This window comes from Podarcis gaigeae (genome assembly GCF_964106915.1).
Source record: "Podarcis gaigeae genome assembly, chromosome: 6".
In the NCBI taxonomy this organism is placed as follows: domain Eukaryota; kingdom Metazoa; phylum Chordata; class Lepidosauria; order Squamata; family Lacertidae; genus Podarcis; species Podarcis gaigeae.
In genome coordinates, this window is record NC_139682.1 from 55,855,387 (window position 1) to 55,878,803 (window position 23,417).

Consider the following 23,417-nt stretch of genomic DNA (forward strand, 5'->3'; position numbering starts at 1 on the left):
CTGTGTTTCTCTAATTTGTATAAATCCAGAGTAATTCCAGTCATGCTAAATGTTCAGACCAATCTCATGCATGTTTACTCTGAGGTAAGTCACGAGTTTAGGATTATAGCCTTAGTATATTAAAAAAACACCTAATTCCATTGAGCATGCTTAGGAGCTGATTAATCATTTCACATAAAAATTATGTTGGTTGTTATTATTAATTTGATTTATAAGCTATATAATCCCTAGCTATATAATCCCTAGTGTAGTAAAATAAGACCTTTGGAGCAGGCATTTTTTAAAAAAAGTTTTTTATGAACCGCCCTAGTAGGGCAGTAATTGTTCCTTGACAATTTGTCACCTGATTTGGCACCTGGGGGAGCCTGCCCCCTCCTCCCCTTCCTACGCCCCTGCTGACAAAAAGCATAGTAGATTAGGGCAATCCAATCAGAACTAGAATGTCTGCAAAATACCTTTACAGCTCCAGGGTTCAGAGAAAACTTGTCAGTGCTGAGTGAATTCCACATCTGTAGTGGGAACAGGATAATAACCACCGTCTCTATTTGGAGTGACACCCAAATGAAGTTCTGTAACTCCGAATGCGCTCGAAAGGAGTTTCAACGAGGCTTTCTTCTAGGTCACGTACGTGCAAGCAGAAATGCAGCTTTTGGCATTTTAGGCCCATACTGGCAGCAGCCTTAAATGCTTCGCTATACTTTGAGACAGCATCTTAAAAAGCAGAGAAAAAACCTTGCCGACAAAGGTCCGTATAGTTAAAGCTATGGTTTTCCCAGTCGTGATGTATAGAAGTGAGAGCTGGACCATAAAGAAGGCTGATCACCGAAGAATTGATGCTTCTGAATTATGGTGCTGGAGGAGACTCTTGAGAGGATCAAACCTCTCCATTCTGAAGAAGATCAAACCTCTCCATTCTGAAGGAAATCAGCCCTGAGTGCTCACTGGAAGGACAGATCGTGAAGCTGAGGCTCTACTACTTTGGCCACCTCATGAGAAGAGAAGACTCCCTTGAAAAGACCCTGATGTTGGGAAAGATGGAGGGCACAAGGAGAAGGGGACGACAGAGGACGAGATGGTTGGACAGTGTTCTCAAAGCTACCAGCATGAGTTTGACCAAACTGCGGGAGGCAGTGGAAGACAGGAGTGCCTGGCGTGCTCTGGTCCATGGGGTCACGAAGAGTCAGACACGACTAAGCGACTAAACAACAATACTTCCCCAAGACTTTTCCAAAAACCCTCGTGCGCCCCCTAACTATTATTATTTTTGGGCCCCCCTCCACCTTGCGTCCCTCAGTACACAAGTCACGCCCCCATGCTCTTTATCTCCTCCCTCTCGTTAGCAGCGTAGGCTCTGTGTGTGTGTGTGTGGTGTTTTTTTCCTTTGCCGCGCCCGCCGCCTCTCTCCTCTTAACCTCGCGCCGCCTCAGTCAGGCCTAGCCCACTGACGGTGCGCGCGCACCCGCCCGCTCGCGCGTTCTTTCTTTCTCTCCGTCCCTCCTCTCTCCTCCCCCCCCCTCAGCCCAACCCGCTCCTCCTCCTCCCTCAGCCCCGCCCGCGCGACCGGCGTTCGCTTCAGCGGGGCCGCTTGGCATCTTACCGGCTCCCAAGATGGCGTCCATCATGGAAGGCCCGCTGAGTAAATGGACCAACGTGATGAAAGGCTGGCAGTACCGCTGGTTCGTGCTCGACTACAACGCGGGGCTGCTCTCCTACTATACGGTGCGTGTCGAGGGAGGGGGGGGCAAACCGGGAGGACGGAGCTGTGGGGGTGGGGTGGGGTGGGGGGGCGAAGCGGAGCACAGCCAGGATGCCCGCTTGCCAGGGGTAGGGGTTTCTGAGAGAGGGAGTGTCGCGGTAGCGAGGAAGCCAATAGGGATGGCAGAGATTTTGGCGCTAGCCAATAGGGTGGTAGCGTTGGGAGATTTATGTGGAGGGGGGCGTGGGGTCGGGCCGCGTTTTAACTTGAGGCGACTGAAGTGGGCTTTTTGTGGGGTGGGGGGAGGCGAAGGGCCTGGTGGTGCTAAGTGCTCTTTACTTTGTGAAAGGGGGAGGCGGGTCTCAAAAGCACAAGCCTGTTTTGGGTCTGGGGGCGGGCAAGCTGTACTCTCCTTGCTTGAAGAAAGAGGGGTTGACTCCTTTTGGCAAGCGAGGTAGAGCTTCCGCGTGATAAACGTTGGCAGCCAAGGCTGCTTTTGTGCCGCATTTGAAGGCGGAATCCAACCATTCCTCTCTTTCAAAGTAGGGATAGACCAGAAAAGGGAAGTAGCAGTAACTTTCTCCCCCTCTCTGTCAGATGGTGACTCCATCCTGAGCACCCAAACTTGAGAGCAAGTTTCATTGACGTTAGTAAACAAACAAAACACAGGCTCTGCTTATGGTCTTGCCCATTACTGTGTCTACTTCAGGGGAGACATCTTGATAATTGAAATCTGCACAGCACAGGGGATTAATTAAAAGCGTAAAGAGTTGTTTGGCAGGATCAGACACAAGGTTGAACTACTGAGGCACTCTTTCTGCAGCTTACAAACAGGACATTAGGGACAAAACAATAGAAGATGTCTGTTTCGCCGTCTATACCACACTAGTTACACTGTATCTTTGAAAATACAGTAACACACGAATCTGGTGTTTACTAAAATAAAGTTTGAATAGGTTTAATTCAGTAAATTATTTAAGATTCAGTTAAATTGAGTGTTGCTGCTTCGGATAGTAGTAGTCTTTGATAGCGGTAAACTTTGCAAGTTAGCAGGTGCTTTGTGGGGTAAAACTTCTCATTAGCACACAACTTGTTTAATCCAAATTTATTTTATGGTTTCAATTAGAACATTATAGACAGGCAACTTGTTCAGGGTTAGTCATAGGTAGCAGTCTTTTAACACTTAACTGGGAGTAATTTGAGCTCAATAGGCTTTTGTTCTGAGTTGACATGTATAGAATTGCACTTGTTTTGTTTTTACTTAGTTGTCACTTGAAACATTTACCTTTTCTTAATAATCACCAATGCAGTATCCTATATGATTTTTGTGTGTGTGAACAATCTTAAGGCAGAGGCAGGGGTTATTAGCTTGTGTATGGGGGAGCGTTCTTATTTTTATTATGTATTTTTTATGTGGTTGTTTTTATGTTTATGAGATTTATGGATGAAGGACAGTATAAAAATTAATAAAATGAAGTAAAATAAACAAGCCATAGTAACTGCAAGGTCACTCTATTGCTTCTTATTTATTATTGCCAAAAGGTGGTCTATAAATATACTGAGTTCAATGTGACTTAAAATAAAAATAAATAAAAATAGTTCATTATTAAAAACCAATTCAAGTCTAAGAAGCAACAGGGAAAACTTCTAATCACATAGCAGCAGCATGGGATAAACCAGTCTTTCCCAAACTTGAGTCTTCAGCTGCTTTTGGTCAACAATTCCTACCATCCTTGACCACTGGTCTTGCTAGCTAGGGATGATGGGAGTTGTAGTCCAAAAACAGCTGGAGACCCAAGTTTGGAAAACACTGGGATAAACAGTGTTAGAATAAACAACAGAGGAATACAAATAACTTAATCTAGCTGCAGAAGTTACAGTGAATAAGGTAAGTTTTATTACCACTCCCTCTGAGAAGAGAGAATGTGCCTGCCAAAATTTCAGTGGGAAGGAATTCCAACCACAACAGAAAAAAAACCCTGTTGAGGGCAGCCTGGCATCTTGACTAAGCTGGAGACTGGGATTGGTTAGTAACATTTAAGACTATGACATGCTATAAGTTTGATCATGTGAGTGTTATGTGGAAATATGAGATTACCATTGTGGGCTTTGGTTGGAATAGAGGCATCTGTGTATTTTAAGGCTTACACCATAGAATTGCCATATGGGTTTAGTTCTGGTGACTGAAGTGGGGTGGGTAAAGTAGTGGGAATGTCCAGTCCTAATACTTTAAGAATAGAACGTGATGATAGCAGCTAAGTTTTGAGGTAGAATTTTGAAGTTTGGGCAGATGAGCTAGTCCTTGGGGTCATATTGGGAAATTATAATGTGTATATTGAGAGGGAAGATAACCATTTAGGGGGTAATATTTCAGATAAAAGTGTTCTTAAAGAGAGTTGTCAGTAACTTTACTGGCAGATGCTTTTTGCTTTGAGTGTGCAACAAGTTAGCAGGTAAGAGCTGCCACTTCTTATGAAATGATAATATATTGCTGTGAAAATGTAGAGATTCTTATTGTTATATAACAAGGGCAAAGAACCTGTGCTAGGAAGAGGTGTTACGGTACTTTAAAAATAGGACTAACATTAAATTCCTGCTGCAGTAGTGCAAGAGGTATGAGGGGCTGCAGTTCTCCAATATGGATGCAGGAACCATTAATATCACTTCTTGATTTAGATTACCCTTTATTCTCCCCCCTCCCCAGATTTTTCCAACAGGATGTGAATGTACTGATGTACATTTCCTTACAAAGTCTACACCAATGCCTTGTGACCTTAGAGTGAGGGTGGGTAATAAATTGTAATAATAATAAATTAAGTTGCCGCATTTAAATACAGCCTTTCTGTCAAGACACTCAAGGCATTTTTACAATCTTGGAGTATTAAGACAAACATGTAAAGTTGGGTGTGGGGAGAGGACAGTCGGACTGGAGCAGACACTGATGTTGTCTCTGCTGCTTTCCCTTGCATTCTTCTTCCTCCCAAGTAGGAATATTATAAGGAACAATTAACATAGTGGGTATGGAGTAGTATTGTGTGGCTTCCTTTCTGGGTGCATGAATATAAGAGACTAAGGATGGAGATCTGGAGGTCTGTGTTTTGGTGTTCTGCTCTTGTGCTAGTACTGTACAAAGAGCTCAATTTGCACATAAGTCTTAAGCCATGGTTTGTTGAGCACACAAACCCAGCCCAACAAACTAAGCATGATTTGTTTTCTATCAGCAAACAACATTGTGGAGACACAACTTGTTGGCTTACAACCCATGGCTTGTTTTAACTGTGGTTTTAGTGTTACTGCCAAACCCAGCAGCCTTGCTTAATCATGGTTTGTTTCATCATTGCACCTCAGACACTCACCAAACTACAAAGGCATGACGCAAGAGCCACTGGAAAACAAACTAAGCTTTCAAGAAATAAGATGTGACTTGTTCATTCATCTGTGAGATGGTTCATGGTTTCTTCAACAAACCATGGTTAAAATAGCAGTCATGGTGATTCATTGCCTGAAGTAAAGCTGAAAAGTACTTGCCTTGATGTTGGGTTGTGAATATATTCACTTTGCAGGCAAACAGTTCAAATATGCTTATGTTTCAAACTCATATACACTGTTTAAAAATTTGAATTTGCCAACATGATGCAGTGTGATTGTCTTTATCATAGTTATTGTATCTTTTTTCTTAAGGTATATGAGCTTTGAATAGGAAGGCTCTTCTGAAAGAAAAAGAATTTCATGTGAGGATATGTTCACAATATGTTGCTTTCTAATTGAATTCATTGCTTTCCAATTGAAACTTAAGAACATAAGAACAACCCTGCAGGAGTAGACCAAAGGCCTGCCTAGTTTAGTTTAGTTTCCTGTTTCCCACAGTGGCCAACAAGATGCCTACGAGAAGCCCACAAGTAGGACATGAGGTAACATAACTTCTCTCTATTCCTTTTACTCATATATTATTTGTCCAAAAATTTCAGGTTCTGCAGAACATTAAATTTTCATCAACAAAAGAACAGGCAAGCATAGTGGGTAAATGTAAACTCACCTGGTCTTTATAATGTTGCTGATGTTGGGGTGTTAAAGGTATAGCTCATCTTAAACCATTACATGTACTTTGGAGAACACTGAAATTGCCATTTCTATGAGTTCATAAGGGAGAATGGAAATGCCTGAGAAAATAAAGTGAGCAAACCCAATGGCTGAAAGAGTCCTTAAGCAAAACTCTATTTCATTGCCAGCTGTAACTTTTAGTTCTGGTTTAATTTTTTGCCCCAGGGATCTAAATTTTCAGGGGGGAAATGTACAAAGAATTTAATTGTATAAGAGAAATACATCAAGATCAATTTAGGCTTTCTTCTGTACACATTGCTGTAGAACAACAACCTCATTATGTCGTACACAAAACTGGAAACAGAGAACTCCACTGCAGGTTTTAGATACAGTTTCTTTCTGTTTCAGCAAGATGCTACTTTGCCACAAAGGAAAATAAGCAGTGTACTGTTTACATAAATCTTCTGCATGAGGTAACTGCATTCCATTCTCATTTGGTACCTTGGACTCTCCCTCTGCTTGCAATAAGTAACCTGATACTTCACATCTGTTCAAAACAAGATTCTTGGTGAGCTTGTTTTACAGACAAAAGTATAAACGCCTGTTAGGAAATCAGATGTGCACACTTCTGCACTGGATAATCTTTGTGATTTGCTTTCAGTCCTCAACAAATTGGGGGTTGCAAGGAATCCTGAATGGGAGGGGGCAGATAAGCATTTTGGCAAGCTCTCGCATAATGCAGTAGTATGAGCCTGGTGAGCCTGGGGTTAGATGAGTATCTTCCTGCTCATGTAGGCCTGAACTTTGGTAATTAAGTGCTTTAAAGGTAAAGGGACCCCTGACCATTAAGTCCAGTCACAGACGACTCTGGGGTTGCGGCGCTCATCTCGCTTTACTGGCCGAGGGAGCCAGCGTTTGTCTGCAGACAGCTTCCGGGTCATGTGGCCAGCATGACTAAGCCACTTCTGGCGAACCAGAGCAGTGCATGGAAACGCCGTTTACCTTCCTGCCAGATCTATTTATCTACTTGCACTTTGACGTGCTTTCGAACTGCTAGGTTGGCAGGAGCTGGAACCAAACAACAGGAGCTCACCCCATTGCGGGGATTCGAACCACCGACCTTCTGATCGGCAAGTCCTAGGCTCTGTGGTTTAACCCACAGCGCCACCCGCGTCCCAATTAAGTGCTGTAGTGTACCGTAATTACTGTATAGTGTTGACAGCTAAGGTTTATGGCTACTGCGTGCAAAATGTGAAAAGTATGGACCTGATAGGATAGTATATGGAGGATACCCTCTCCTCCTGTCTTCCAACTCCTATCTTTCGTGCTTTTCCTTTGCACGTAGCCAGATGGGCCACATTGCCTCCGTGTAACTACTAGTGTAACTGGGATAGCTCAGTCATGAGAGCATGAGACTCTTAATCTCAGAGTGGGTTTGAACTGCCTGGTGGGCAAAATATTCCTGCATTGTAGGAGGTTGGACTAGATGACCCTCATGGTCCCTTTCAACCCTCCTATGATTCTATGATACTCTTATTGTGATAGTTCAGAGTGATAGGGAAATGCTCATCATTATGATGGGTAGTTTGTGTTGCAGAAGCTTGTAGATTGCATGGTCTAAGTCTGTGTTTGCTGTTCTGAATGCAGAGGCACATTGGGGTGGGGTCACACTTCTTGTCTCTGTTTAACTCCAGCTGTTGAAGATAAAATTTCATGTGATGTAGGAGATCTGTGATTGGCTTTTCTGGTGTGTGCGTGTTGTTGTTTTTTTAACTGAAACACTGTACAGCCATGGAAAACTGCCAATATGATCATAGAAGCAGCCCTACTGTATGTTCAACACTGCCCGCTCCATGTAAGTTCCAGGCAAATTGCTCCTCCAAGCTGATGCTTGTGTGAGTGTGATTTTACCCTGTGGGGTGAACATATTGCAGGGAAACTTTAACTCCGAGAACTGCATGGAAAAAGGTTAAACATTATCTTGCCCCCTCCACTGTTCTGATCAAATTGCCTGCCCTATGCATGAGATTCAGTCATAGATCTTCTGAATAATGTGTACTTTGGTCCTGAGAATCAAACTTGTTATGTTCTGCATAACTCTGCACCAACTGCTGTTTTGGTCACACTGTAACTTGACTTAATATCAGCCTCCGTTACTGAAGATTGAAAAGAGGCCACTGTAACATCAACTTAAAAAAAAAAAAAAGATTCAGTGAGGATCTGGAAAATTACTGGCTAATTAGCTTAATGACTGTTCTAGGAAAGCTTTTCAAAAGCTTTTGTTAAAGTTTCTCACCAAAGATTCCCAAGTAAGCTTAATAGTCATGGAATGAGAGAAAGGGTCCTTATATGGATTGGTAACTGGTTGAGAAAACAGGAAGCAGAGAGTGGGAATAAACAGTGTTCTCAGTGGAGGGATATAGAAGGTGGAGTCCCCACGCTTGGTATGAGGATCTGTGCTGTTTAACCTAATTTTGTAGCCCTAGGGTTACTTGAGTTAGGGATGCAGTAGCTATGCTTGCTAATGTTACCAAATTTGAACAAGTTGGTTAAAACAAAAAGAGGTTGTAAGCAGGGGCGTCACAAGGGGAGGCAGGGGGGGCGGGGCACCCCAGGTGTCAGGCCTATGGGTATGTGACAAAATCCCCGCTGGGTGGGAAAGAGGGAGAGACCACGAGGCTGAGGGAGTGAGGGAGTGAGAAGCGAGGTGTGTGTGTGGGGGGGAAGAGGAAATAAGGGGGGGGGCAACCGAGTAAGAGGGAAGAAAGGAAAGAGGCACCGCCTCAGGCTCTGGGCAGTGGCAGCATCCGGCTGCTCCTCCCTCAGTGCCCTCCGGTGTCTATCCAGTCCCTGACATTGGCCACTATGAGAAAAGAGTTCTGGATTATATCAGTCTTTGGCCCAATCCAGCAGGGCTCTTAAACACATCATATAGCCCCAATATGTCATATCAGAGACCTTAAAAACAACTAAACTTTAATGTATTCAAATGATCTATGAGCTCGTGAAAGATAAAAAAGTGAGTAGAAAAACAGAAATAAGCTTGCAGTTATTTAAAAGTGCTAAATTTCCCATTCATCATTAACAGAGATGTGAGTTATCAGTGCCTGTATTGAAATCTCTTCTTTCTCAATTATAGCTTAGGGCATGGCTAGTTCTGGGGATTCTTTACTGACCTCTTGGTTCAGGTCTTAAAAGGTGTCATTAATATCACAATCATAGGCCTGTCAGGAAAGTTTTTTTTATTTTTTATTTTCAAGCGCACCTTTTAAGACCTGAACCAAGAGGTCAGTAAAGAATCCCCAGAACTAGCCATGCCCTAAGCTATAATTGAGAAAGAAGAGATTTCAATATGTATATTGTTTTAATCTTTTTGTCTACCTCTCACAGGCCTGGCATCATCTGGAAAAGTTAATACTGCAATTAATACTGCAGTAAATATATTGCTATTGCTCAATAATGGGAAGATATTCACAAACAGTGCTTTAATCATTTGGTCATTTATGGCAAACACTGAAGGAGTCTGCTAAGTTCAAAAGGTCCTTACTCAAGGCAAGTGAATATAACATTGCAGCCATAGTAAGTTTAGATGGTATGTTTTTATTTGAAATTTATTCTCAAGGGTTGCCCAGTAAGACATATTTGCAGGTCTATACAGTATTATAGTTCAGTAGTCAGCTTACTTTCTCTTTCTAGAGAAATCTTTCCTGTTCCCATCCTCTGATCCCCTTCTGTTGGGATGAATTTGGTCCGTGCTTTTAAAATGGATTTTTGTGGCTTAGCTTTTAAAGAGGTTTGCCTTCATAAATATTCAGTGTATGCCTATATTAGTATATAGTCACTCTTCATTGATGTTATGAATTCTATTTGCTATTTTACAGAAATACATTGCACAAGAGGACTAGATAGAACTGCTGCTATTGCTCTGAGTATCCACAAGATGGAGACAAAATATGAGTTACAGATAGGTAGCCGTGTTGGTCTGCCATAGTCAAAACAAAAAAAAAATCCTTCCAGTAGCACCTTAAAGACCAACTAAGTTGTGGGTCTTAAACAACTCCTAACCCACAATAATACTACAACCAGACCTAACACGGACACTGGCACCAGAGCCTGCAATAAACCCAGATGCCAACTTTGCTGCCACATACACCCGGACAACACCATTACTGGCCCCAACAGCATCACACATACCATCTCGGGACTATTTAATTGCTCATCGTCTAACATTGTGTATGCCATCAAATGCCAACAGTGTCCTTCAGCTCTCTATATTGGACAAACAGGCCAGACCTTACGCCAAAGAATAAACGGACATAAATCGGACATCAGGAATCACAAGACAGAGAAACCAGTAGGAGAACACTTCAATCTCCCAGGACATTCTATACAAGATCTCAAAGTAGCTGTTTTACTACAAAGGAATTTCAGAAATAGACTGGAAAGAGAAGCTGCTGAATTGCAACTTATCACCAAACTTAAAACCATGGAGACACCTGGTCTGAACAAAGACCTTGGATTCTTATCTCATTATACATGACAAAGCCATTTTTCACCTTCTCACCCCTTGCTTTTTCCTGTAGAACTATTGCAGTCGTTAAGAGTCGTCAACAGGCTCATCACAGCTATCTGCCAATCACCCATTCCCACCACCCTTCTGAGTAATACCCCTCCCCACCTTCTCACTATATAGAAGGGTCTGGAAACTTCTGTTTCAGTGTATCTGAAGAAGTGTGCATGCACACGAAAGCTCATACCAAGAACTAACTTAGTTGGTCTTTAAGGTGCTACTGGAAGGAATTTTTTTTGTTTTGACAAAATATGAGATTATCCTCCTTTCTTGGCTTGGGAATTTTAGGCCCATTGTTTTTGAGTTTCCTCTTCATGTCAATGCAGTGGAAAAATCCCAGGCAGTAGATTAGATTCTGAAACTGCTTCCATGTTAGTTTATTTCTGTCAAGATAGCAACCTTCATCTAGTATTTACACTTACTTGGTAAATGCTTTCATAGGGAAACTCTGCCCTCCAGATGTTTTGGGACTACAACTCCCATCATCCCTAGCTAACAGGACCAGTGGTCAGGGATGATGGGAATTGTAGTCCCAAAACATCTGGAGGGCTGAGTTTGCCTATGCCTGCTTTAGATTATTCACTCATTTCTCATATTTTCTTTCTTATTTCTAAAACCTCATCTCAAACAGTTATTTGATCATGGCAATCAAGCCAAAAACTAGTTGCGAGAACCCTGCATCTCCATTGATCCTTGACTTCACGTCTTCTTATGAGGGCAAGAGCAATTCCTTGTTCTACTCTCCAGCTCTAAGTTGGGAAGTGGAAAGAACTGCAGGGGCTTGTATGTCTGATAGTACTTCTGAAGTTCTCTGAGTTCCTTGGCAATGCAATGGTTATATAATGCCAGCCTTTCTCCAAACCTTGATGCTAAATAGGATCTTTGTGCAAATGCATTGATGGTTCTCCAAGGGTGGGAAGGCTGGGGCTTCTCACATTAACCAAAAGAATGAAATTAATGTAGTGTAAGTTGACTGAAGAAGCAGCAGTTTGCTGTCAGCCACAGGCATTCTGGATACTGACACCCAAAAGAAGGGTGGTATTTGTTCTCTTAACTTTCACAGCAGCTGTCTTATTAGTTGCATAGACTGCCCAAACTGTTCAGCCAGGTCTGAGCCTATATTGTAAGTGCTTGGATAAACACCCCTCTGAAATGATGCCCAGTTAATTGAGTGCTCTATAAAAAGCCATCTACATGTCTTTTTAAACAATTGGTTAGATTCATTGATTGACTATTACAGACCTATTTTAGATGTTATCTTTCTTAACGTATGTGTGTAAGGATAAGGTGCCTGTTTGGAAAAACATACATGAAACCACTGGGTGGGGTTATCCAGAGGTTTGGAGTACGTTGTCAGCAGTATGCTGATGACACTCAGCTCTATTTCTCCTTTAAATCTGCAGGTGAGGCAGTGGAAGTGCTGGACCAGTATCTTGCTTCAGTAATGGACTGGATGAGAGCCAACAAACTGAAACTCAGTCCAGATAAGACTGAGTCACTGTTAGTGGGTGGTTCCCTAGACCGGATGGGTGGGAGATCGCCAGCTCTTGATGGGGTTACACTTCCTCTGAAGGAGCAGGTTCCTAGTTTGGGGGTACTCCTAGATCCTTTCCTGTCGCTCAAGGCTCAGGTGGCCTCAGTAGCCCGGAGTGCCTTCCATTAGCTTTGGCTGGTGGCCCAGCTATGCCCCTATCTGGACAGGGATAGCCTAATTACTGTTGTATACACTCTGGTAACCTCAAGGTTAGATTACTGCAATGCGTTATACATAGGGCTGCCTCTGAAGACGGTTCGGAAACTTCAGCTAGTGCAGAATTCATTGGCCAGATTGCTCACCGGAGCAAGACGGTTTGCGCATATTACACTGATCCTGGTCCAGTTTCACTGGCTACCAATTCCAGGCCCATTTCAAAGTGCTGGTTTTGACCTATAAAGCCTTAAATGGCTCAGAAACGCAATAACTCAAGGATCGCCTCTTTCTACATGAACCTACCTGGACCCTGAGATCATCTTCTGAGGCCCTTCTTTGTGTGCCTCTTCCTCTGAGACCTCTGGGTATAGGGCGGTGTATAAATTCAATACATAATAAGAATAATGTATATGATCTAGGACAGGGGTCTGCAACCTTTAAGACAAAAAGAGCCACTTGGACCGAAGAAAAAAAAAACTGGGAGCCACAAAACCATTGCGACATTTAAAACAGTGGGGAGTGTCGGGGCACACAATGCGCCTCCTCCCCTCGCTAGTATGCGCCCCGGAGCCGCGGCAAAGGTGTAAAAGAGCCACATGCGGCTCCGGAGCCATGGGTTGCTGACCCCTGATCTAGGAGGACAAATAGTATGGTAGCAGAAGGTGAGGAAATACAGCTATTTCCATACATCAGTGGTCACCTCTTGTGGCTTCTCCCTCATATCCTATTAATCTAAGGCTAGTTAGTTCTGACAGACAGCATGTCTGTCAGTGTTCAGCCATATCACTTCAGACTGTAAGTCTTCACAAAAAAGGGTTCCTGCGTGTAGAAGAAGCTAGGCTACAACTCTTCTCACTGATACCTATTTTTCAATGTGCTGGATGGGGAACTGGATAAAAAAAAGCATTCAGTTACATCAATCCTTAACTTTAGTTTGAAGTGAGGCAGCTTACTACAGGTTTTATGACTCCATCTGCTGTTTGTGAAAACTAGGTCTAAATCCTCTGGGCATAAGCACTGGTGTTGTGTACAGAACTTAGCACACTTGCAGTAAATAAAATGTATGATGGCATGGTGCTGTTGTTCCCAAGCTTGCTTGCAAAAAACTTGAACAGAGGCACGAGTCTGCCTTAGAATACATTTTATCAAAAGGAGCTCTAGCTTCTATGAGAACAGCCTTAAACTTTTATTTTAGTTTAATAGGAAGGGAAATAGCTGATCGAGACCACTTTTTAAGTAAAGAAAAACTTGTTTGGAATGGCAGCTTGCATCTTGCCTCAGTTTTTACTGCCTCTGTTGAATAGATTGTCATATGCCTGTGCCCTTAGAGCTAAATAGTCTAGTTTGCTTTTTGAATTCTTAAACACAAATAGGAGAGGCCCTCTTCTTGATTATTTTGGATCCCTTCCAGTCGGGATTCAGGCCTCATCATGGGACTGAAACTGCCTTGGTCGCACTGGTTGATGATCTCCGGCGGGCTAGGGACAAAGGTGAGAGTTGTTTCCTAGTTCTGCTGGATCTCTCAGCGGCGTTTGATACCATCGACCATGACATCCTTCTGGACCGTCTTGAGGGGCTGGGAGCTGGGGGCACTGTCATACAGTGGTTCCGCTCCTTCCTCCTGGGCCGTGTTCAGAAAGTGGTGGTGGGGGATGAGTGTTCAGACCCCTGGGCTCTCACTTGTGGGGTGCCTCAGGGTTCTGTCCTCTCCCCCATGCTTTTCAACATCTACATGCAGCCGCTGGGAGGGTTCATCAGGAGGTTTGGGCTGGGTGTTCATCAGTATGCAGATGATACCCAGCTCTACCTCTCTTTTAAATCAGAACCAGTGAAGGCGGTGAAGGTCCTGTGTGAGTGTCTGGAAGCGGTTGGAGGATGGATGGCGGCTAACAGATTGAGGTTGAATCCTGACAAGACAGAAATACTGTTTTTGGGGGACAGGAGGCGGGCAGGTGTGGAGGATTCCCTGGTCCTGAATGGGGTAACTGTGCCCCTGAAGGACCAGGTGCGCAGCCTGGGAGTCATTTTGGACTCACAGCTGTCCATGGAGGCACAGGTCAAATCTGTATCCAGGGCAGCTGTTTACCAGCTCCATCTGGTACGTGGGCTGAGACCCTATCTGCCTGCAGACTGTCTCGCCAGAGTGGTACATGCTCTGGTTATCTCCCGCTTGGACTACTGCAATGCGCTCTACGTGGGGCTACCTTTGAAGGTGACCCGGAAACTACAACTAATCCAGAATGCGGCAGCTAGACTGGTGACTGGGAGCGGCCGCCGAGACCATATAACACCGGTCTTGAAAGACCTACATTGGCTCCCAGTACATTTCCGAGCACAATTCAAAGTGTTGGTGCTGACCTTTAAAGCCCTAAATGGCCTCGGTCCAGTATATCTGAAGGAGCGTCTCCTCCCCCATCGTTCTGCCCGGACACTGAGGTCCAGCTCCGAGAGCCTTCTGGCGGTTCCCTCACTGCGAGAGGCCAAGTTACAGGGAACCAGGCAGAGGGCCTTCTCGGTAGTGGCACCCGCCCTGTGGAATGCCCTCCCATCAGATGTCAAAGCGATAAACAACTACCTGACATTCAGAAGACATCTGAAGGCAGCCCTGTTCAGGGAAGTTTTTAATATGTGACATTTTACTGTATTTTTCATCTCTGTTGGAAGCCGCCCAGAGTGGCTGGGGAAACCCAGCCAGATGGGCGGGGTACAAATAATAAATTATTATTATTATTATTATTATTATTATTATTATTATTATTATTATTATTTTGAGTTTGCAGTCTTCTGTGTGGTGGAACATAATGTTCTGTATAGTTTTGTTTCAGTCTGTTAGCCTAGTTGCAACTTAGAACAAAAGGCTGCTAAGCATCTTTATTCCCCAGTCCTGGATTCTGTGGCTGATTATTAATTTTTCCGCTTCCAGACAAATGTTTTTCCTGTAGCTTTCAAACTAGAGTGGCCTTACTAGAATGTCATAGTAAACTATGATTTCACTTTTCTGAGCTGTTGGTTTCTTTTGAGCAATAGCAGACAGGAGACAAACAGCTAAGAAAGGCATGTTCATGGTAAACTATTAAATGTGGTTTACTGTGACATGCAAATTGAGCCAGCAGCTTAGTTCACACATAAACTGTGGTTTGTTTTAGCTGTGGATTGTTTATCAAACCATAAATTAACCCCAGGTTGTTCCACAGACAATCAAACAACCCATGTATTGTTTCTCCAGCATTTGTTTTCCAGCTGTTAATGCCTCATGCGCTTGTAATTTGGTGAGTTTCTGGGGTAGGATCATCAAGCAAATCATTGTGCTGGGTTCCCATATAATGCTAAGCCGTAGTTAAAGCAAACCAAGGTTTGTAAGCCATTTAGCAAACAGTGGCTTCCTATTGTGGCTTGTTGGCAGTAAACAAACGATAGTTAAACTGCTAGGCAAGGTTTATACATATTGCTAATCCATTCATTTAAAGTTGCATGGGAACTGGGCCAGTGTCATTTTGGGGCATTTTTATGGTATGTAGTGGGCTATAGGGCAGCAGAAGCAGCTGGTTTTAGGAGAACCCATAATTATTAAACAACAAATGGGGTGGGTTACAGATGGACTAATAAAAAAATAGAGGCATAATGGTGAGGTGTTAGGTAGCTTGACTCCTGCTCCACAAAGACGCATGCAAGCGGGACTGGGAGGAGTTTATAGTGTTTTTGGGCTACCCACTTCATAATCACGAGAGTGGGCTTTGGAGCCTCTTATTTGTGCTCTTTAGTTTCTTCTTAGCGTCTTTCCTTGGAGAAGAGTAAGAAATTAATATTTTGGAGCCACTTTTCTGCTCAACAGATCTTTATGAAGCACTTACATGATAAAATTTAGCATACACAATCTGAGTGCCTCATATCTGTGGTAAATCTTATGGGTTAAGTAGATACCTTTCATTTTTACACGTGTACATATTGTGAAGAATCACAAGACAGTTGGTGTGTAGATAACAAGAGTATGAACAATTTTGAAGCATTTGCAGTGGTGAAATTTTATTTAGCTGACTTATTTTTCTATTTCAGTCAAAGGATAAGATGATGCGGGGATCACGCAGAGGCTGTGTTAGATTGAGGGTAAGTATCTGTTTTTATACATCTCTTAGATGTGTGCTGTGTGATATACTTGACAAACACTTTGCTAGCCTCTGAGATGGTTTTTGTTCTGTTCTGTCAGTGATCAATTAAAGACGAGGAACAAATTATATTTTCCTTCCATATCTTAAATGCAATCTATATTTTCTTCATTACATAATTCTTTGAGGTCTATATGCATTTAAGATTGGAATTGAGGCAGGTTGCTGCCCATTTTATGACAGTTCTGTTTGTGTTTTTGTTCAAAATCAGCTAAAAAACTTATGGTGGTGATGTTAGTTGACATTTCAGGCTTCTCAAGTTGTCTTTGGCATCACTGCACAGTTGTCCCTTTGAGTTATTGGCTGTTTTCAGGTTTTATTGGTAGTTGACAGCCGTTTATGCTAGATGTTGGACTGAATTAAGATAGGTATGTTTGTGTGTGTACGTATACAGTTGACTTGCAACTTGCCAGCTGAAATCACACAAATTAAACACGCGCAAGGTGGAGAGCTTAAAAGCGCTTTCTGTGCCAGGTTTTTCCATTGCGGAATGAGCTTTTAAGCTCTCACACTTGCTTACCAGACTCTCGTGCAAGCTCTGGGGTGCTCCTGCAAGATCTTGTGGGGCTGTGCTGTCCAAGATCTTGTGACAGCCTACCAGAGCCCACATGAGACCTTCCTAGAGCCTGAGAACTCTCAGACTTTAGCAAGTCTCAGACTTTAGCAATTATGAGAGCTTAAAAACTCTGCACTGGGTTTCCCCACTGTAGAAAGTGCTTTTAAGCACTCTGCCTTATCTACCAGACTCTGCTTAGCCGGCAGAGTTAACAGGGACTGCAGGAATGGAGAGAAGCATTGACTGGCTTCACAGTTTTCCCCACATTGTGATTTTTGCATAGCGTATGTGTGTGTGCGCGCACACCCACACCCACACACCATGATTTGTGATATTTAGCCAGGTCATATGGACTTCAAGCTGGTTTCGGATGATACATTGCACAGCCCTAGGTAAGGTCAAGGCCCATCTAGCTCATCCACCTAAGTCAGTAATGCAAGCCGGATCAGCCCGCTTGTCCCAATCAAATTGTGAATGAGCATGGTTTTCTTATGGAGTGATCTGGCATAAGCAGCAGCTGCACCAGACCAGAGGGCTCAGGGATGGGGAGTTTCAGCTTTGTTCAATATTATAGGATAGAAGTTATATACCGGTATTAGAACTGTTTTGTACATGCCTTTACTGTAATAGTTTGTAATTCATGTTAGCTTATTGCAAGATCTTAGGTCTGATTTTGGAAGTTGGTTTTTAACAAAGGGAAGAGTTGTATAGATTACTTAAAGAGTTTATTTTATAGCTGATATTAAATTAGTTTTTTCTCTGTCCTGAGCATATGTTAGCTTTTTGTAAAATTATGAATCCCAAAAAGGACATGGTAAAAGCTTTTTATTTTTGTCAAGAGCATGTTAGGTCATATTTTCAAGCTGTTTTAAAATACAATAGTATACAGTGGTACCTCGGGTTAAGAACTTAATTCGTTCTGGAGGTCCGTTCTTAACCTGAAACTGTAGTAAATAGTAAATAATTTGGGTGCTAATGTATTTAAGGCCTAACCATCTCTGGAATTTGGTAAGTCACCTGTGTGTATCTTGGAAATGGAACACCAAAATCCTTTTTTTTGTCATTTGTTGCAATATGGCTTTTCAAAATTCCTGATGTGCATACATTGTAAAAATAGCCTTTCACATACAATCAAACAGATTCTATATTGCTGTTTAAATTCCATATTGTAGTTTAAGATGTAATTTCTTGCTGCAAAATATTCAGTTGTCACAGTAGAATAATTTACAATAGTGACCTTAGTTTGTAGCTCAAAGGCTTCTCCATATTTTCACTTGACCCATATTTTGATTGTCTTGTGGACTAATTAATTCCCTGAGTCTGAGAGCTTTTCTCATTTTCCATTGATGTGCCTTGCAAAAATCTGATCTTACCCACTGAATTGGATCTTAAAATCCAAAGGGAGATTTTGCCTAAACAATTCTGCAGGTAGGATCAATTTTTCACAAGGCACAGCTGGGGAATAACAAGAAAAGCTCTTGGACCCTGGGGAATTAATCTGTACACAGTGTGATCAAAATATAGCCTTTTGATGTTGAGCATTCTGTGGCTCAGTCTTGTGCATGCTTACTTGAAAATAAGTTCAAGTACGTTGGTGGGGCTTATTCCCAAGTAAGCGTGTATAGAAGTGCCTTAGGTTGCAGTCCTATATACACTTAGGAGTAAGCCCCAGGAGTGATAAAAATGGACTTGCAGACTAGGTTGTTAATGTATTTAAAATGAAACATGTGGGATATATTAGAAAAAATAAATGGAAATAAGTCCAGTCTTTCAATAGTGGATTTTGATGTGAAATATTCTCATTCTGAATAATGTGACGTGTCCCCCCCCCCCCCCTCGATAAATACTGTTCCATAACTAGAACATAATAGTGTGTAAGCACATAAGAACATTGATCTCTCCTGGATCAGGCCAATGGCTAATCTAGTCTTAACATCCTGTTCACACAATGGCTAACCAAATGCCTATGAGATACCCACAAACCAGGACCTTTCATCACTTGTACAACTTGTGGGTATGTTTTTCTCTGTCCTTCTGAAGGCTGCATCATGCACCATCCATGCACTGATTGCCATGACTCTTGTGGCAGAATGTGGGTTATGTGTTGAGCCTGTGAGCCTGTACTGAATGATTTATATTAATTTCCTGTAGGGACAGATGATAGTTCAACCTGCTTTTGGAGATTGAGCAGCCTTGCAACTGAGAGGGCAGTCACTCATCCTTTTTGCACCTGTCATATTACACCTGCCATCCTCTTGCCACCGTTGCAACTTTTTAAAGACCTTATTGAATGGAATTGCCAGGAAGATAGTACCCATTGTGCCTCCCTATTCCATGGAAAATATATTCCCTGTTTTCACTTCTCTGGGACCCGAGAGCTAAGGATAGCTTTATAGGAGATCTTTCTGCTTCTGTGCATGGAACTTTTGTAGCCCTAGAGTACATAATGAGAGATGATGTTTATTTTTATAGTTCCTCCTTTTTATAAGTCCACCTTTCATTGTACTGATCCTTGTGTGGGTTACAATAAATGCCAACATAAAACAGAACGAGTCCACACCAATTGTATTCACTAAATCAATTTGTAATACAGCATGCAAATATACTCATATAATAACTGATCAGCCACTAGAAAAGAGGCATCTTTACCTGGAAATGAAAACTAAGTAATGTTGGTGCCAGATGCACCTTTGAGTGGAGGGCATTCCAGAGATGGGTTCCACCATAGGTGTACTTTCCCAATGGTAGAACAACAGGAAGGATTCCTCCACTAATCCATTAAAGTGCAGTAATAGGGAGAAAAGTGTTCCTTCAAAAATTTGGGCTCCCAGTCCAAATATGTTAGCTTCAACAGCTTGAATTGGGCTCAGAAATGTATAGGCAACCAGAGAAGGATCTTCATAATTGGTGTTATGTAGTTCTAACTAGCTATACTACTCAACAACCTGGCAGCTGTATTCTGCACTTGTTGCAGCTTGGCCTGGGTGATGTATCAGTACATCGTCCAGGACAGGTCTGAGGGCCAGAGCATAATATACCTGGCGGTATATTGCAGTTGGGGCTTGCCTGCTGCCTAGCACCTTACCTTCTCTGGCTGCCTCCTTTCTCCCTGAGCAGTGAATACCTTATGGTAAAGTGGGTGGTGAATTGTTTTGTGAATACCTTTCTCCCTTCAAAATGTCGCCTCTTTTTTGTGATGTGGTGGAGCGGGCGGTGGCAGTTTGACTTCACCCCGACACTTTGTGGGGCTGTGGCTGATGCTCCTTATCTCTACGCCAGGTGCTGGCAGCAGAAGGAGCTGAGGCGATATAGCTTCACCCTGGCACAGAATAACACTCTTTCCTTTTCAGCATGATGATGTATTATAATTTCACAATGTTTAGCTGGTGATACACTGCAATGTTGAAAAGCTGATATCACCCAGCCCTGGTGGCATCTTCTGAGCCATTTTCAAGGATAGTCCCACATTATTTATTATTATTTATTAATTAAATTTATATATCACCCTTCATCTGAAGATCACAGGGTGGTTTTAAAGCACGTAGAGTGCATTGCAGTAATCTGATTGGGAGGTTACCAGAGCATGGGGCACTGTGGTAAAGCTATCACAGTCCAAGAGTGGTTGTAGCTTGAGAACCACTATTGCAGAAAAACACTCATAGCTATAGAGAACACTTGGAGCTCCAATGCCAAAGCAGATCCAGGACCAACTCTATATTTGTTCTTTCTTTCTTTTTTTATTAAAGTTTTTTATTGATACAACAAGAAAAAACGAAAAAAAACCCACAAATATCAAATTACACACAAGAATAACCATAGACACATAATTTTCTTAGCAAACATTAAAACATCTATTGGTCTTAACACTAAAGACCCAACCTCCCGTCTATTCCATATTCCATATTTCAAATTCATATTACTTATTGCCAATACACACTTTTATCATAATTAAACTTATTCTTAATAAATCTAATTTCTTATATCTACCTTGCAACTATTACTGAAGTTCCTCGAATGCTGTTCTTTCAAGGGGAGTACAATCCTGTCCAGGACAGGCCATCTACCAAATTTCTGGACCTGATAACAAGTAACTCATAGTATCACCATCTTGTCAGGATTCAGTTTGAATTTATTGGCCCATTATTGCCTCCAGGCAATAGTCCATCAACTGTACAACTTCACCTGATTTAGAAAATAGGGATCTTATGCATTGTCATCTTCATATTGCTGACACTGCTTCCATCCCCACAGCACTTCAGCCCTGCTGATAACCTCCCCCAGAAGCATCATATAGATCAGGAGTGGGAAACCTCCAGCCCATGGGTCAGTTTTGGTCCCTCAGGGGTTCCAGGTTAGCTAGTAAGGCCATTCCCCTCAAACCAAGCCTACTTATCAATTGGCTGATGTCACTCATGACATCTACTAATGGATGGGAGGGGTTCAGTTCTGCAAGCCTATAATAGATGTTCAGTAGTATGGAAGAACATGATGGAACTTTGTAGAATCTCAGCACAATTGCCTTACATTGAAATGTAAATTCTTTTTTGAAATTTATACACGATGGTGTTCTCAGGTACATGGAGTTGCATGATTTTATGCAAAAAGTAACAATAACAGTGTTGACTAATATTAAACGTTCCATCTTAAATAAATACTTTTATTATGCCAGTCAAAATGTCTCAAAAGTAGTGTGCAAGCTTGGTATTTTCCAGGCTGATGAAGAGTCTTATGAAGAACTAAAAAGCTTGCACATGAAAGCTGTGTGATATTTTGGTTGGCTTAATAAAGGCATTGCACTGATATGGATGATTATCTAGGCACTCATAGCTCTGTTTTATAGATTGAATAGCATAAATTCCCAGAGGCTTTCTTTAATTGTAAATTTGTTTCTTTTATAGAATGCAAGTTTTTAAAGTACAAAATTCCTTATCCTCTTATGAAAAAGCAAAACACACAGAAGAAAAATGCACATGGGGCTTTAACAAAAGAAGGAATAAAACTGGTTTTGTAAATTCCTCATTTAATTTTCAAGTATTGACTCTGGAAGCCTTGCAAAAATTTGTTCATGAATTTTGCATTCTGGTCGTGTAGCAATAGACTGCATGCTGCTGATGTCACTGCTCTGCCTTATCAGAATTTTTGCTCTTTGTTTCACAGGGAGCTGTGATTGGTATAGATGATGAGGACGACAGCACCTTCACAATAACTGTTGATCAGAAAACCTTCCATTTCCAGGGTGAGCTGAAAGAAGAGGATTTCTTATATTAGAATAAATAACAGAAAATTATATTGAATTACAGTTCAGTGGGCTAATTTTAAGCATTTTATAATCAGAACTGCATGAATCAATGTACAGGGAACATTCTGGAGTCAGGAGCACTGTGGGTTAGGCAGGGATTTATATCTGCAGTGTATACATATGTGCTAGAAAGGACAGTAGCTTTGGCAGGATCTGGAGATTAAAAATTTAAAGGATATATCAGTCGGGGGGGGGAGAGAATAATGGGCTTTCGTTGATGGGTTTTGCTTGGAAAAAAAGCACCACCGATCTTTATTATCAAGATGTTCTGTTGTGCCTTTCTGCATGGAGAAAGCCACAAGATCGCGTGAGGTTGCAGCTTTTGTTGATATTGAACTTAAAGGCTTGAATATGTGAGGAGACCAGAGGGAGCAGATTTAAAGGTGGATTTTTGCTTCAGGATCTACAAGTTCTCATTCATTTCATCTCTATTTCTTTGTTCTTGTCTGCCAAACATCATTTTCCTGCTATTTTATCTTTTTATTCATATTTACAACTCCAATGCCATCTGTTACTGCTATGTTTCGTCATTGCATGCTATGGTTCACCAGTAGAAAGGGTAAGGTACTGTATTTTTCATTTGTACTTCTATATATTCCCTTAATTCCTTTTGAAATTCCTAATAAATGGTCTTTTTTTATAAAATGTTCCCATTTTTTTGGTTATCATCTTTCCTTTAAATTGTAATTTACTCTGCTGTTGACATCGGATATTTTTCTTTACTTTTCAGTGTCAGATGAGTTGCAGATAAAATGCTTTACTTGAAACAGTGAGAATTCAGTTGTAGAAATTAGATTGATTCATGCTATTCTTTACTTAGTTTTTGTGAACTGCAAACTGTTGTGGTGGTTTATATTCAGCACCATTATTTAGCACTGAGGACCCTAATATTCTGGCAAAGTATTCCTCAAATAGTACCAGTGATAAACCTTACGATCCAAATTGTGTATCCTCTGCTATGGTGTCTTAATGACTCTGCTGTCATGTGGCTTTTCAGTAGCTGCATTAAGCATCATTAATAATTTTTTACAGCTCCACACAAAAAGAGAACATATTCTTAACTTATTCTTGAGAGCAAACTAATTAATTGTTAATACAAACAGACCACATCACCTGCATTCTTCAAAAAGTAGCAGCTGTATTGTGTATCATGATGCAGATAAAGGGTGAAATCTGCAGTAGAAAACTGCAGCTATTAAAGGAATACCTTCTGCAGTTCTAATTTTGCAGCAGTTCTCTAGCTTTTGTGTTCGCTGCCTGCGGAAAGGAAAGCCTCTTGAGAGATAAACACATAGCAGAACAAAGTAGTATTTAATAATGCTGCCTTTAAATAACATATTCAACTTACATGGTATCTAAAGGGTCTTGGCTTAATTCAATGAAATTTATTTTTTCTATGATT

The 23,417-nt window shown here is 41.8% G+C and overlaps 1 protein-coding gene across 4 annotated transcripts in view; it reads left to right on the top strand.

Annotated features, from left to right (window-relative positions):
* The first annotated feature begins 1,343 nt into the window (after window positions 1-1,343).
* Window positions 1,344-23,417, top strand: part of OSBPL9 (oxysterol binding protein like 9) — a 66,842-nt gene continuing 44,768 nt past the window's right edge. For 2 of the 4 annotated variants that reach the window (XM_083742382.1, XM_083742385.1), the window contains exons 1-3: window positions 1,344-1,719; window positions 16,051-16,101; window positions 21,874-21,952. In XM_083742382.1, coding sequence (XP_083598508.1) covers window positions 1,609-1,719; window positions 16,051-16,101; window positions 21,874-21,952 — 241 coding nt within the window. In that variant the 5' untranslated portion in view covers window positions 1,344-1,608. The remainder of the gene's footprint in view (window positions 1,720-16,050; window positions 16,102-21,873; window positions 21,953-23,417) is intronic. The other 2 variants (XM_083742384.1, XM_083742386.1) reach the window with 2 other exon arrangements.